At 35.4% G+C, this 13799-nt stretch overlaps 1 protein-coding gene and 1 pseudogene across 1 annotated transcript; both read right to left on the reverse strand.

The window, feature by feature from the left end:
* Positions 1-597: 597 nt before the first annotated feature.
* On the reverse strand, positions 598-2523 carry LOC110663297 (cyclin-U1-1). The gene is made up of 2 exons (XM_021822556.2): positions 1278-2523; positions 598-1021 (listed from the first exon to the last, which is right to left on the reverse strand). The coding sequence occupies exons 1-2, from the start codon at positions 1694-1696 to the stop codon at positions 745-747; spliced, it is 696 nt and encodes a 231-aa protein (XP_021678248.1). The 5' UTR covers positions 1697-2523; the 3' UTR covers positions 598-744.
* The window catches only part of LOC110663286 (uncharacterized), a 32173-nt pseudogene continuing 20626 nt past the window's right edge, over positions 2253-13799 (reverse strand).

Raw genomic sequence — 13799 nt, forward strand, 5'->3', positions numbered from 1 at the left:
AAAAAATAAAAAAATAAAATAATAAAATAATAAATAATTTATTTTTTTGGAGTAATAATGCATATTGAAGAGTTGCCATCAATTTTTACAATATAATTAATTATGAATTATTTTATATTTTAAAATATAAAATACTTATTTCAAAATTTTAATATATTTGTGTTCTACAATTTTAAAAATGCTATATTTTCGTATTGTTCGATCGTATATACTTATTTCTATTGTTATAACAGACAAACAAAGTTAATGTAGAGCCAATAATAAATGTTGAAAAAAAATTTATATCTGATAGATTTTGTGTTCTTCCATACAAAACTTGGGATTTCAACAAGAAAGATGAGTTCTACCCTAAGAAGCCCGATGAGCCCTGATCATGTGAATACTTAAAAACCTTTAAATTTCAAAACAAATTGAATATAGCACAGAGAAAAATTCTAGCAATTCAGTGAATCCAATTTCCATTTACCAATTTCATTCTTTTGTCATTTCTTCAGTTTTGTGAAGAAGGCACAGCTGAAGCACTTGATCTAATTGCAAGATTATAACAACTCCATGGCCTCAACACAACAACAATTAAAATTTAATTCCAAACTAGTCGAGATCAGTTATATAGATTCTTTATTGCCATTCGGCTTTGTTAGATACCAAATCTGCGTCAATATCCAACTCCGTGGCCGAAGTTACAAGAATTTTACAAAGACAAGCAAGAAGGGGAGAACAAGGAAAGAAATTAACTCAAAAGAGTCAGTCCACTACTACTTGAGGTGGTGACAAGTTTTGTGTATCTTCCACTGATATTTCTGTTACATCATCCAAGGAATTGGAGGGTATTACTCTTTCAATTTTCTGAACTGCAACATTCAACATCATCTCTTTTTCCAAGTGCAAGCAATAGTTCTCAAAAATTCGAGAACTGACCATAACTCCAAAATCTAAGAGGAACAGGAATTCAATTTCCAACCTGTTCAATTCTGCATTGCTCACTCCCCCTACTCTTGCATAGAATGCATTGTTATAGTGCCTGCAGCATTGCAAATCCCAGAAATATGTTTCAATTTCATTTAGATAAGAGAAGCATTAACTGAGGAATTTATATTCAAAATTTATCAATGCTGGTGAATACTAAAAACAGAGCCATTTCCTCTGAAACAAAAACTCATATAAAGTACAGAAAATTGGAGAATACATCTAGAAACTAGTCTATAAAGAAACATATAAATAGTAGTAATTATATATCAAAAAAAAAAAAAAAAACACAGCAGAGAAAGAGCACTCACACATCATCCAGCATCTTAGAAGCAACCAAGACACTTGTAACCAGCAACCTATGCACATTCAATGATATCACAAGAGAGTCAGGGTGCTTGTGAGCCAGCCTATCCATGTACACATATCCAACTACAAAACAGGATGGGCTGCAATTTGTGTACTTGTATAGCCTCTCCAAGTATTTTTGTACGCTTATACTAGGTGCTCTTACACCATGAAATGCGTTTAAGCTCTTCCCAAGCCTAGTCAAGCCAGAGCTCATCCCATTCATCTGATGGTTCAAGCCATCCACAAGTCGATCATTTCGAGCCACTAGCTTCTCTATCACAGTAGATAATATGGTTAAGACTCTTGGTGTGGTTTGCTCAGACTGACTCAGCTCTGGCTGCCTGATGCTGTTGGCAGTGAGCTCCCCGGTGGCTAACATTTAGAAGTCATTTACAGTATGTTAAGGGAGAGCTTTTGAGTTTTGAGACATTTGGATGGCTAAAAATGTCCGAATTGTAAGTGTGCATGTGCATATGTTATCCTCTTTGTAGGAATCATGAAATGGGTTTTTGACACGTAGCTGAGGAACTAAAATTCTTCAATAGATGAGATTGGATGTCAATGTATGGAAGAAATAGGGATATGGAGTTGTGGCTGAGAGGTGAGGAAACTACTTTCAAGCAATTTGATTGCCAAGGGTCCCAGATGAGGATGACAACCGAACGAGGATTGAAACTGTTTGGACAGCAACAATTCAAGAAACATATGGTGCGTGTCGTCCGAACAAAACAGAAAAAAGAGAAACAACTGCGAAATGGTTTGTTAGTACCCTGACAAATATAATGACTTGTCAAAAACTCAAAATAAAAGTTTTACTTTGATGTAACCTTTCAGGAAATTTTCAGCTTCTAATCCAAAAGTGTTTATCAGGAAGTGATAAGCATATTTCATATGGCGAATTGAATCCTACGACCATAAAATAATAATGTTCACAGTTATCCTGCGGTTGTCTTGTGGGAAAACTATAACAGCACAGATTCACAGTGTACAACAGTTCTTTAAGGACCTTAAACTTTGGTTCAACAATATAACTGAGCATGATTATGATCAGATATGTATATAGTAGCTTTGTAAATGTTGAACAGCTTTTTCCTCTGAATAAAAAAATTACATAAATTGAAAATTAAAATGCAATGAATGAACACTTTTCGGCAAAAATATGAGATCTCATTCGTTGAGAGTTGAATATTTGACTTGGAACTCATTTTATTCCACTCGTTCTCAACACGAAAGAAAGCCCACTGGAAACGGCGGAACATCTCCAAGGCGGTGATTGTGAACACAGTGAGGTAATTATGAGGGAGAAGGGCAGACAGCTTGTATGTCCACGTACATCGCAAAATCAAATTGCTTCCAATCACCCAAAAATATACCTGCAACTCCAAATTTATATAATTATTCCAGAGAAATGAAAACTGCCATGAAGGTAAAATTGATCAACGGTTTAGTCAAGAATCCAGATCTAATTACACTTTGAAAATTAATTTTAATGCTACCAAAAAAAAGGATAATCACTTTCGCAGAAACATCATTGGATCAAATGGAATTTGTTTGATTGCCCTGGCTTCATAGATGCCTGGATTCAGATGTCAAACCAAAAGATTCTGGTTTAACCAGGCAGGTCAGCTGTAATCCTAGAAACCTGATTGTAAATCAAAGACTGTCATGGAATGGATCCTACAGCAAATATAAATTCTTACCCATTTTCGCCCATTTAGCAGGTATGACCAAAGACTTGGTTTGTTGAATTTGAAAATTCTTGTGAAGCAGCTGGCAAAAGAAAAAAAGAGGGAACAAAAAAGATTAATTAATGAATGTTGTTGAAGATGTAAGGAGCATTTAGGGACTTTCTAGGATTCAGTTGAAGAATGTTTATGTTGAGGTAATTAACATACAGCTTAAGTGGAACCAAACTAGGCAATGGCCTTCTCTGATTCTGAGATCAAGGGAAGAAGTGACAATTGTCACACTATAATAGTGAAACAGTACTAAAGTAAACCAACATACCTCGAGTCCCAGTCCCGAGTCACATCCCAGTAGAATGAATACAATGAGTTCAAGACACTTGATAGAATCCAGAGAGGCCGATAAAAATTTGTCCATTTATCAGGGATGACATGATATTTAAGGGCTGAAAGAAAAATCACTGGCACCGCAGTTGAATATTTTAAAGCTGAAACCATTAGAAAATGAAGTTATTGCAGTTTACAGGCAATAAAGACCATCTGTGCGCAAAACCCAAATATGGGACCGAACAGAGGAGGGGGTGATCATAGCTTGTAACACTTGACAATAAATTAATAAATGGGAATTTTGAAAAAAATTAAAAACGAGAACAAAAAGTTGTATCAGAGTGACAAAATGACAATCCTTGAGAGGAGGTGGAGCAATAGTCATTATCAGAAACTGAACCCAACAAGTCATTCTCAGTGTAAAGATAGCAATGGATCATTACAGGTCATTCCAGTTGGTGCACCTAAGCTAAATGATGAATAGCAATAGATCATAGTACTATTTTTGCATGGAGGAAACAAATTTTGCAATGTCTATAATGTCTTTTAAAAAAGTGAAGGAAAATATGTTTTAATATGTGGAAGGAGGGAGGAGGAGGGAGAAATTCAAAGCACATGTACCATTAAAAAGAGCTGCTTTCTCCATAGTTTCCTTGTATTGTCGAAGGCATTGGAACAATCGAAAACAGTAATGTGAAACAAGGACTAAAGGAATCGCAATGGAGTGACTGCCACAAACAGAATCAGCTTCAAACCACGCAATGGTGGCAACCTGCATGCATTCAGACAAAAATCTCACCTAAGACAGAAGCATAGATCACTATTTGTAGCAAATCACATTCATACAAGTAGGAAGTTCTATTCAATAGCCATTGTTTAAGAGTACAGAAATCAATAAACGTATAGTATAAAAAATTTAGCAGTCAAATGACCAATGATTTTTGACCAAAAAAAAAAATCAATGATTGGGATGCCACACAGCCACAGGTAAAGCATTTGTGCCTCTTTAAGACAAAGATCATCCCTTTATGATGTAGAAGCACAAAGAACACACAAAGGGGATGAAAACAATTCTCAAATTTACAGTAATTCTTAAAATCAATTCTCAAATTATCAATAATAAAATTCTCTGCTAAAATACCTAGATAACGTTGGTATTTAAAGTGTAATGATTAGTCCTACTAGTACGAAGATTAAGAACCTCAAAATAAGAAAATATTAAACCAATCTAAGTAGGAATATAAAACCAACACCAACTAGAAAAATACTAAACCCAATAGAACTCTTTAAATACGGATAGATAATATTAGAATTCCTAAATAATAGACATACTACTTCTTAATTAAATTTCCTAAATAATAGAAATCTAAACTTTCTAATTTTAAGACAACAAATTGAATCAAAATAATTTCTAAGTTTGGTCTTGTTTGACTGCATCACTTTATCTCTGTGATTTCACATAAAAAATTCCTAGCAAATGAAAAGATGTCAAAGGGGCTTCTTACGTCCCAAATAGATCCTCAGTACACTGGATTATCAAGAATTAATACAAGCCATGCACTTTGAATGGCTTAACTTTGCACAACAACAGAACACTAACCTGTCGATGGACCATTCTACATGCAGAGCGCTCCAAATCTGAAAATACCTGCACAGAATTGACATTTATAAGAATATCAAGAACCATCTCCTGATTTCTCACCTTGAAATGAAAAATTAATCGTTGTTAAATTACAATTAATAGTTAAAGCTTATTTTATAATAATCTCTCCAATGAGCCTTCTAATTAATACAACTGTGAAAAGTGAACTGTGATACAGAGATGAGGCATTGAAAAGCATATAGTTGACTTCAAGAAGAAAAAGGAATAAAAAAAATTTGTGTTCGTCACAGATACCACATGGCAACCTTAGTTGCATGTTATCATACGCTTCAAAGGCTGATTTTCCAGCATTAAGGAGCTATGAATATAAAAGAATTTTTGAACCTATAAAAATGGTTCAACAACTAGAATCATTACCCAGTTGAAAACTCAGTACAAAAAAGAAAATCACTTTTTGGATCCAAGAGAAGGCAACATCTGGAATTTTCTACAAGTTGATAGCATGAACAAAAAATTTTAGTTCTTAGTTACAGCAGAATTAATGTCAGTCACACAAGATTTAAATTCAAAAGGAGTAGGAGGATGATCAAAATTGTATATACAACTTCACATGCACAAGTGTGCATTAATAAACAAAATGGCTACGATTAGATAATAGGATGCATACCTTTGACATGGAGGTCAAAATATCAGCCAAAAAAAAAGTCAGAAAATGTAATTGCCTGTAACAATAAATAAAAAATTAAATTGAATATAATGCGGTAAAACAACTATAAATGACACAAAATTATAAAAACAAAAAAAATCACAGGATAATTCTTCTCCCAGGCAGCCTTTCAATGGTCTATTGGTCCAGTGGTGCACATACTAGGTCTCTCTGCCTCTTAGGGAATTCATGGGAGATAATAGCTTCCCCATTTGCAGCATAAACTAGTGGCTACGAAAGAGAGAGAGAGAGAGAGAGAGAGAGAGAGAGAGAGAGAGAGAGAAACAAGGGAGACAGAGGGGGAGAGAGACACTTGAGAGACAGAGAGATAGATTGAGAAAGAGAGAGAAATGGGAGAGATAGAAGCAGAAACAGGGGGAGAGTAATAGGGATAGGGGAAAGGAATGGTATTTTACTCTTTTCAAGTATGACTAACGGTCAAATTGATTAAAAATAGATGGAATGACTTAATTGTTGATGGAAGCATACCAAACCTTAGGGATTAAATAATCTATTTTCCAAAATACAGTATGTATCTTTGTATGTATTATGTTTTAGAACAAATTACCTAATTTTTATATACTTGACCTGATTAAAAGCATTCCATGCAAACTAGAACCCATAAGTAAGGAAAATACTGCCAAGACATAAATTTATGTGAAATTTGAAAGATGAGACATGAATTTTATGCTTATTATTCACTAAACTTTTCCAGGTCTTGATTAGTCTATACAGAAATGCATTCAACAGGTCAGAAAGTTGACAAAGTTAATGGATTAACCATGACATGAAAACAACCAAACTTGCCTGTAGTGGAAAAACTATCCGCCAAAGAGTCCTTAACAAGTAGTAGCCGGATGACAAATGAAAAATATCAAAGGGAAATATCAAAACCATCACAACAGCAAAGTATGAGAGCACCTGCAATAAAGAGAATGTTAACCGAATGCATTTCCAATGTCATAACAGTGGTCAAAAAGATTTGGTGTACTTCTATCCACATGATCATATATGGTTTTATAATCATAATATTTGCAATAGAACATCAAACTTTTCATTAAAAAATAACCCATATGCATTATTCATATTTTTCCTATACAAAGTTTAATACATTTTCACAATCTCTCCAATTCTAGTTAAATTTGTAATCATATCAGCTTCAAAATTAACTCCGCCTAAGTAGTTTGCGCTTAGCCGGTCCCAAGCCCGGGTAAAGGAGGAGGGTTGCAGTAGGTGACAACCAGCGTAAAAATTTCGTCACACCCTATGATATGGATTCAAATGATATAAACGTTGGGGCGTCCTCTACTAACGACGCGCTACATCGGAGCTCGGGTGTAGTGATAAATATGCAAGGGTGTAGGGCGTTCACCGAAAGCGACGCGCCATGCCGGCGCCCGGGTGTGGTGTTAAGTGAGCAAGGGTTCCCACATCATGGACGGGTGTGGGTAAAGAAGTTAGTCCATAAGACAGATAGTAGAACAAATAGTGGAACAGAACACAAGATAGATATAGAAAATAATAGAAGATATCATAGAAGGAGACCAATTAGGAAGGAGCAGGATAGGAGGAGGATCAGGGTTGGTACTTGGAATGTTGGATCACTTACAGGAAAATTAATGGAGCTTGTGGATACCTTGGAAAGGAGAAGGGTGAATATTGCTTGCATTCAGGAGACTAAATGGGTAGGAGAGAAAAGTAAGGAAGTGGGTAATTCAGGGTACAAACTGTGGTTTACCGGAAAGGAGAGAAATAAGAACGGAGTGGGTATAATCATAGACAGAACATTGAAAGACGCAGTAGTAGCTGTGAAAAGAGTAGGAGATAGAATTATACTAGTAAAGCTAGTACTAGAAGGAGAAACAATAAATATAGTTAGTGCTTATGCCCCACAAATAGGACTAGACAGTGAGAGTAAACAAAGGTTTTGGGAAGATATGGATGATTTAATGCAAAATATACCGAATGAAGAGAATGTTTTCATTGGTGGAGATTTGAATAGACATATAGGAAGTGATAGGCAAGGTTATGAGAATGTTCATGGAGGTTTTGGTTTTGGCAGTCGAAATGAGGAGGGAAAAAGCATCCTGGATTTTGCTATGGCATACGGCCTAATACTAGCAAATACCTACTTTATAAAAAGAGAGTCACATTTAGTGACTTTCAAAAGTGGGCAACATAGAAGCCAAATCGACTTCCTCTTAACCAGGAAGACAAATAGAGCTCTATGCAAGGATTGCAAGGTCATTCCAGGAGAGGCTTTAACAAGTCAACATAGGTTGGTGGTCTTGGATGTCAAGTTTAGGAACAATTCAAGTAAGGTTAGAAGAAATAGTGTAGCTCGAACAAAGTGGTGGGAGTTCAAAGGAGTAAAGCAAGTGAAGTTCAAAAATGAGCTTCTCGAGTCCGAGGTATGGAAGCTAGATATGGAGGCCAATGATATGTGGATACAGATGGCATCAAAGATTAGAGAAGTAGCTAGAAAAGTACTTGGAGAGTCTAAAGGACATGGACCACCCTCAAAAGAGAGATGGTGGTGGAATGAGGAAGTACAAAAGGCAGTGAAGAGAAAAAGAGAATGGTATAAGAAATTACCTAAATGTGATAATAATGAGGCATATGAACAGTACAAGATAGCAAAGAAAGAGGCAAAAAAGGCAGTTAGTCAAGCAAGAGCACAGGCCTTTGAAAAGTTATATGAGAAACTTGGAACTAAAGAAGGGGAGAAAGATATTTATAGATTAGCAAGGAGTAGAGAAAGGAAATGTCAAGATCTCAATCAAGTTAGGTGCATTAAGGATAAAGAAGGAAAAGTGTTGGTGAAAGATGAGGACATTAAAGAAAGATGAAGAAATTATTTTAATGATCTCTTTAATAATAGTCAAAATGGTAATAGCGTGAATATAGATTATAGAACAATAGAAAAGAATGTAAAGTATACTAGAAGGATTCGATCTTTAGAAGTAAAGGAAGCACTTAAGAGAATGAAAGTGGGTAAAGCCTGTGGACCCGATGAAATACCAATTGAAGTGTGGAAGTATTTGGGAGATATGGGAGTGGCATGGTTAACTAAATTATTTAATAAGATTCTAAACTCAAAGAAAATGCCTGATGAATGGAGGAAGAGTATTTTAGTACCTATTTTTAAAAATAAGGGAGACATACAGAGTTGCTCAAACTATAGGGGAATTAAACTCATGAGCCATACTATGAAGTTGTGGGAGAGAGTTGTGGAGCATCGACTACGTCATGATACTTCTATCTCTCTCAATCAATTTGGTTTCATGCCCGGTCGTTCAACTATGAAAGCGATCTTTCTCATTAGAAGCTTGATGGAGAAATATAGAGATGGGAAGAAAGATCTACACATGGTTTTTATTGATTTGGAAAAGGCTTATGATAGTGTTCCAAGAGAGATCTTATGGAATGTGTTAGAACAAAAGAGGGTATCTATTAGGTACATACAAGTATTGAAAGATATGTACGAAGGAGCAACTACTATTGTGCGCACAGTGGGAGGGGACACAAGTGATTTTCCGATCTCAATTGGATTACACCAAGAATCAGCCATAAGCCCTTACCTTTTTACATTAGTTTTAGATGAACTGACGAAACATATACAAGAGAGTATTCCTTGGTGCATGATGTTTGCGGATGATATTGTTCTGATAGATGAGACACGAGAAGGAGTCAATAGGAAGCTAGAACTTTGGAGAAGTGCTCTAGAGTCAAAGGGTTTTAAGTTAAGTAGAACGAAGACAGAATACATGCATTGCAAGTTCAGTGAAGGCCAAACTGGCGATAGGGAAGGAGTTAGTTTGAATGGGGTGGTACTATCCCAAAGTAATCACTTTAAATATTTAGGCTCAGTCCTTCAAGTAGATGGGGGATGTGAGGAGGATGTTAGTCATAGGATTAAAGCCGGATGGTTGAAGTGGAGACGTGCCACGGGAGTTTTATGTGATCGTAAGATTCCCAATAAATTAAAAGGAAAATTTTACCGTACAGCCATACGACCGGCTATGTTATATGGTAGTGAGTGTTGGGCACTGAAAGAGTCGTATGCATCTAAGATAAAAGTTGCAGAGATGAGAATGTTAAGGTGGATGAGTGGCCATACTAGACTAGATAAAGTCCGTAATGAGAGTATCAGAGAAAAGGTAGGAGTGGTGTCAATTGAAGATAAGTTGAGAGAAGGGAGATTGAGGTGGTTTGGTCATGTGAAGCGTAGACATACGGAGGCTCCAGTTAGACAAGTAGAGCACATTAGGTTAGAGGATAGAAAGAAAAAAAGGGGTAGACCTAAATTAACTTGGAGGAGAGTAGTACAACATGACTTAGAAGCATTACACATTTCTGAGGATTTAACCCAAAATCGTTCAGAGTGGAAAAAGCGAATCCATATAGCCGACCCCAAATTTTTGGGATAAAGGCTTAGTTGAGTTGAGTTGAGTTGTATATCAGCTTCAAAATTAAGAACTCAAACACAGTACTATTTTTAGAGTCCACTTACTTAATCTTAAACAATCAAGATGCTTATTAAAAGAGAAGAAAAGATTGTGTTTCAAATTACAATATAGCAAAGTGAAGCACATAAAAGAAGCTTTTGGAACATAAATGCTGAAATAAAAATTGTCTTAGAACATGCTTCTCAAAATCATGCACACATAATAAATTCAACTCATTCTTAATGCATTTGCTATAAATGACAGAACAGGATAAGACATATCCTGATTGTCTTCTTTTTGGCGCACATTAGGACGATAAAAGAAGATGATTTTGTCTTGTCCAAACTGTAATTTCTTGTCCTTCCAAAAAGTGATGGACGACCATCTCCTAGCCTTACAAGAGTGACTCTACGTAATTAAATGAAGTTTAAATAGCATTTACTTTTTAAAATTTGCAAATAACAAATTATAATTAAAATCAATTAAAGTTATTAAAATTAAAGACGATTAAAAAACTAAAATTTGTAAAAATTTTAAAAAATATGAAATCAATATTTCCTTTCTCACATATGGTTACAAAATTTTAAAAATTAATAATAATTCTGAAAGCATTTGTTCATATGTCTTAATCAATTATTATTTTACTTTTACTATTTCTTCTATTTTCTTCAATAAATATTTTAAACAAGAAAAAAAAAATAGATAAGATAAAGGGTATAGTAGTCATTTTAACTTTTTATTTTGACTTTTGGATTGTCTGCTTTAAACTAACGTTAGACCGGACATCTATTTTCTTTGACCCACTTGTCCAAATGCAGCCTTCGAATAAAGCTCCTCCAAACCTTGACTTGCTTATTAAATTCCCAATTCAACAGGTTAGTATTTTCACTTTTTTCGCAACTGTTAAGTGACCATAGTAATTTATATTAAAATAGTGTCACTGTATCACGAACCAACTATGACCTTAATAAATCAATTAAAAAAATCCTAATTTTTGTTTTCCTAGATAACAATTAGCATTAACTAAAATCCTGAAATTATGCGGGAAAAAACAAAAAAAAAAAAAAAGCCCATCAAGCATTAAAAAGCTGTTGTATTAAGTTTCTCATTTGTGGCAGAAATGGAAGTATATCAAATGGTATAACCACCAATTGTGCGTAAGAACATGTCAGCAATTAAACAAGAGCGTCCATTACACTGGTTGTGATGCAGCCAATGATACTTCTCCATGAGAACATAGGTAGAGATATGCCGTCACGCTAGTTGGGACAATGATAGTCAGCCATGTGGCGACCTTAAGATGTCAAAACAGATAGTTACCCTATGCAAGTATACAATAATAACTATGAATTAAAAAAAGTTCATCTCTAAAAGCAGACTGCTACAAAGAAAAGAGAACTATTCTACAACAAAACAAAAATCGTTTATCTCTAGAAGTAGAAATTTTGATACATCACATCTTAACAAATGCTAAAAAATGCATTCATGATTTTACTAGTTTATTTTATCCATCGAGCTTAGAGGGTATTCGTCTTAACTTATGAAAATTAGCTATAAGTACTTAATGCTTATAAAGCTAACTGATGAAGATCATCATGGAGCACCACCACCCTTCAAAGGGGCAATCACTAGGGCGAGAGCTAAGCAACTTCAAAGCATGCTCATGGACCATAAAAGGATTTTCGGCTTAGGAGGGGAGCTGCATAAGGAAGACCTAGCTTGCTTGCTCCAAGAATCTAAGTGGATCACCATGTGCCAAGTTGGAGCTTCCATTGCCACGTCACCAGCCACGTCAGATTCCATTGCCACATCACTGACCACGTCACCAGCCACTTTGGACATGCCTCATGCCACCCTGGAGTCCACTTGGCTGCCACCTAGGTGTTTGTAGGGTTCACGCCACATGGAGGGAGCTCATTGGTTCATTTGAATTAAAGAGAGCTACTTTTTGACCAAGTGGGCCCCAATATTGTAACACCCCTAAGTTCGGTAGTGCGTTCTACTGTACCGGTGACCAGTGTTGTCCAGACAGCTAGGATGCTTAGAACTACACTTCAATATGAGTGAGGAGACATAAAATAATGAAATACAAGAAAAGAAAATACAAGAAAAACAAAGGAAAAATAATAGCAAAGAAATGTCACCAAGTTAAGCGAGCCGGAAACCTAGCGATGGGTGACCGCACCGGGAAGTCACGGCGTGGACCGTTGATCTGCCTCGATCATGGGGAACCACGGAAAACATTTTTAGGACATAAATAGACCCTTATTGAAGTATAAATCTCATTAGAAAGATTAAAGAAAAATTAAATAATTAGTACAAAGAAAAGTGAGAAATCGAAAAACAGACAAAATACGGTGTTATCAAAAATCGAACGAATCTAACAGGGCATTATGGTCATTTGACATCCCGAAGTGTCTTTTGACCTAAATGTCCATTAAAAATAAATAATATTACACTTAGAAAATAAAATGAAAAATTAAATTGGTTGTACCTAAAATAAATAGTGAAAATCATGGATTAAATGTGGAATAAGTGGGAAGTTAGCTTAAAATATGATTTAATTTTTTAGTGGACCACTAAGGGGATTAATTAAATACATAGTGGGACATGTGTACACTTAAAATGCAGCTGAATAATTCATCTTCCTCATTTGCATTCAACTTGCCGAAATGAAGAACCTTGAAACCTCCATGGACGTGTTGTGTAAAGCTTGATTTCCTCTCTCCATTTCAACTCCAATCCTTTAAGTTCCTTCATGAAAAATGGTCTACACATCACAAGGAAGATATTGATACCAATTTTGAGAAGTTTGGTGAAGGTTTAGCAAGTTACAATTAAAGGTAAGTTTGCATTTTTGAGAATTTCTTTGTTAAAGTTTATGTTCATGTTATGGGTGTTGGTTTGGTGAAGGAAAATTTTGAGTTTGAAGGGTTATTGTTGTTTTCATTTTGGACAGCCATGAGTCACGTTTTTGATGAGATATTTGTGCATATAATTGATGAGAAATGGTGTTGATCATGATGAATTAGTAACCTAGTGAATTATTTCATGTTTATATGGTGATTTATGCACTTGGATGGGAATTGGTAAATTGGATGGCACTTTAATGTTGAAGAATGGTTTATGCAGCTTGGGGACACTTGAGTAATGGTATATATTGAAGGAAGTGTGGGCAGAATATTGACCTAGAAGGTTGATGAGATGTATGTAGATTGATATTGTAAAGTGTATGTAAAATTTGTAATGGTTAGGTGTGTTTGTAATGGTAATTAGAAATTGTAATTGTGAATGATATTTGGTGTGTTGAGGGTAATGGTAATCTGCCCAAAATAATTTTAATGTAAAGTAGATAATGCTTTTGGTAATGTACCAAAACAGATTGGTAGGGTATGGAAGTAAACTTTGCAAGTTAAATGTGTGTTTGAAGTGGGGTGTGAAAGGCATAGTGAGGGCAGTGTACAATTTAGCCTATAACCTTAAATGTGTAACCTCAATTGGTATGAGACCAATTTGAGGTGAAACTAGGCACAAAATGTGCCAACTTTCATTGAGAAACCATACCAAAATTCTGCTTGCAAGGTGACCTTAAAAAATGACCAATTCGGATTAGGTGCAATTAGGACCTGAAAAATCACCAATTGGGCAGCAGTGAGTGTTTAGGCCATAACTCACTCAAACCAGGTCCAATTGACCTGAAATTTTGACCAAGA

This window comes from Hevea brasiliensis, chromosome 10 (genome assembly GCF_030052815.1).
Source record: "Hevea brasiliensis isolate MT/VB/25A 57/8 chromosome 10, ASM3005281v1, whole genome shotgun sequence".
Lineage (NCBI taxonomy): Eukaryota > Viridiplantae > Streptophyta > Magnoliopsida > Malpighiales > Euphorbiaceae > Hevea > Hevea brasiliensis.

What these genes read in the sequence shown, in the direction of transcription:
- LOC110663297 (XM_021822556.2), bottom strand. Translation starts at nt 1,696, where the DNA reads ATGTTAGCCACCGGGGAGCTCACTGCCAACAGCATCAGGCAGCCAGAG. An exon ending in TCTAAGATGCTGGATGATGT is followed by an intron (nt 1,022 to 1,277) that starts GTGAGTGCTCTT and finishes GCAATGCTGCAG; the next exon opens with GCACTATAACAATGCATTCT.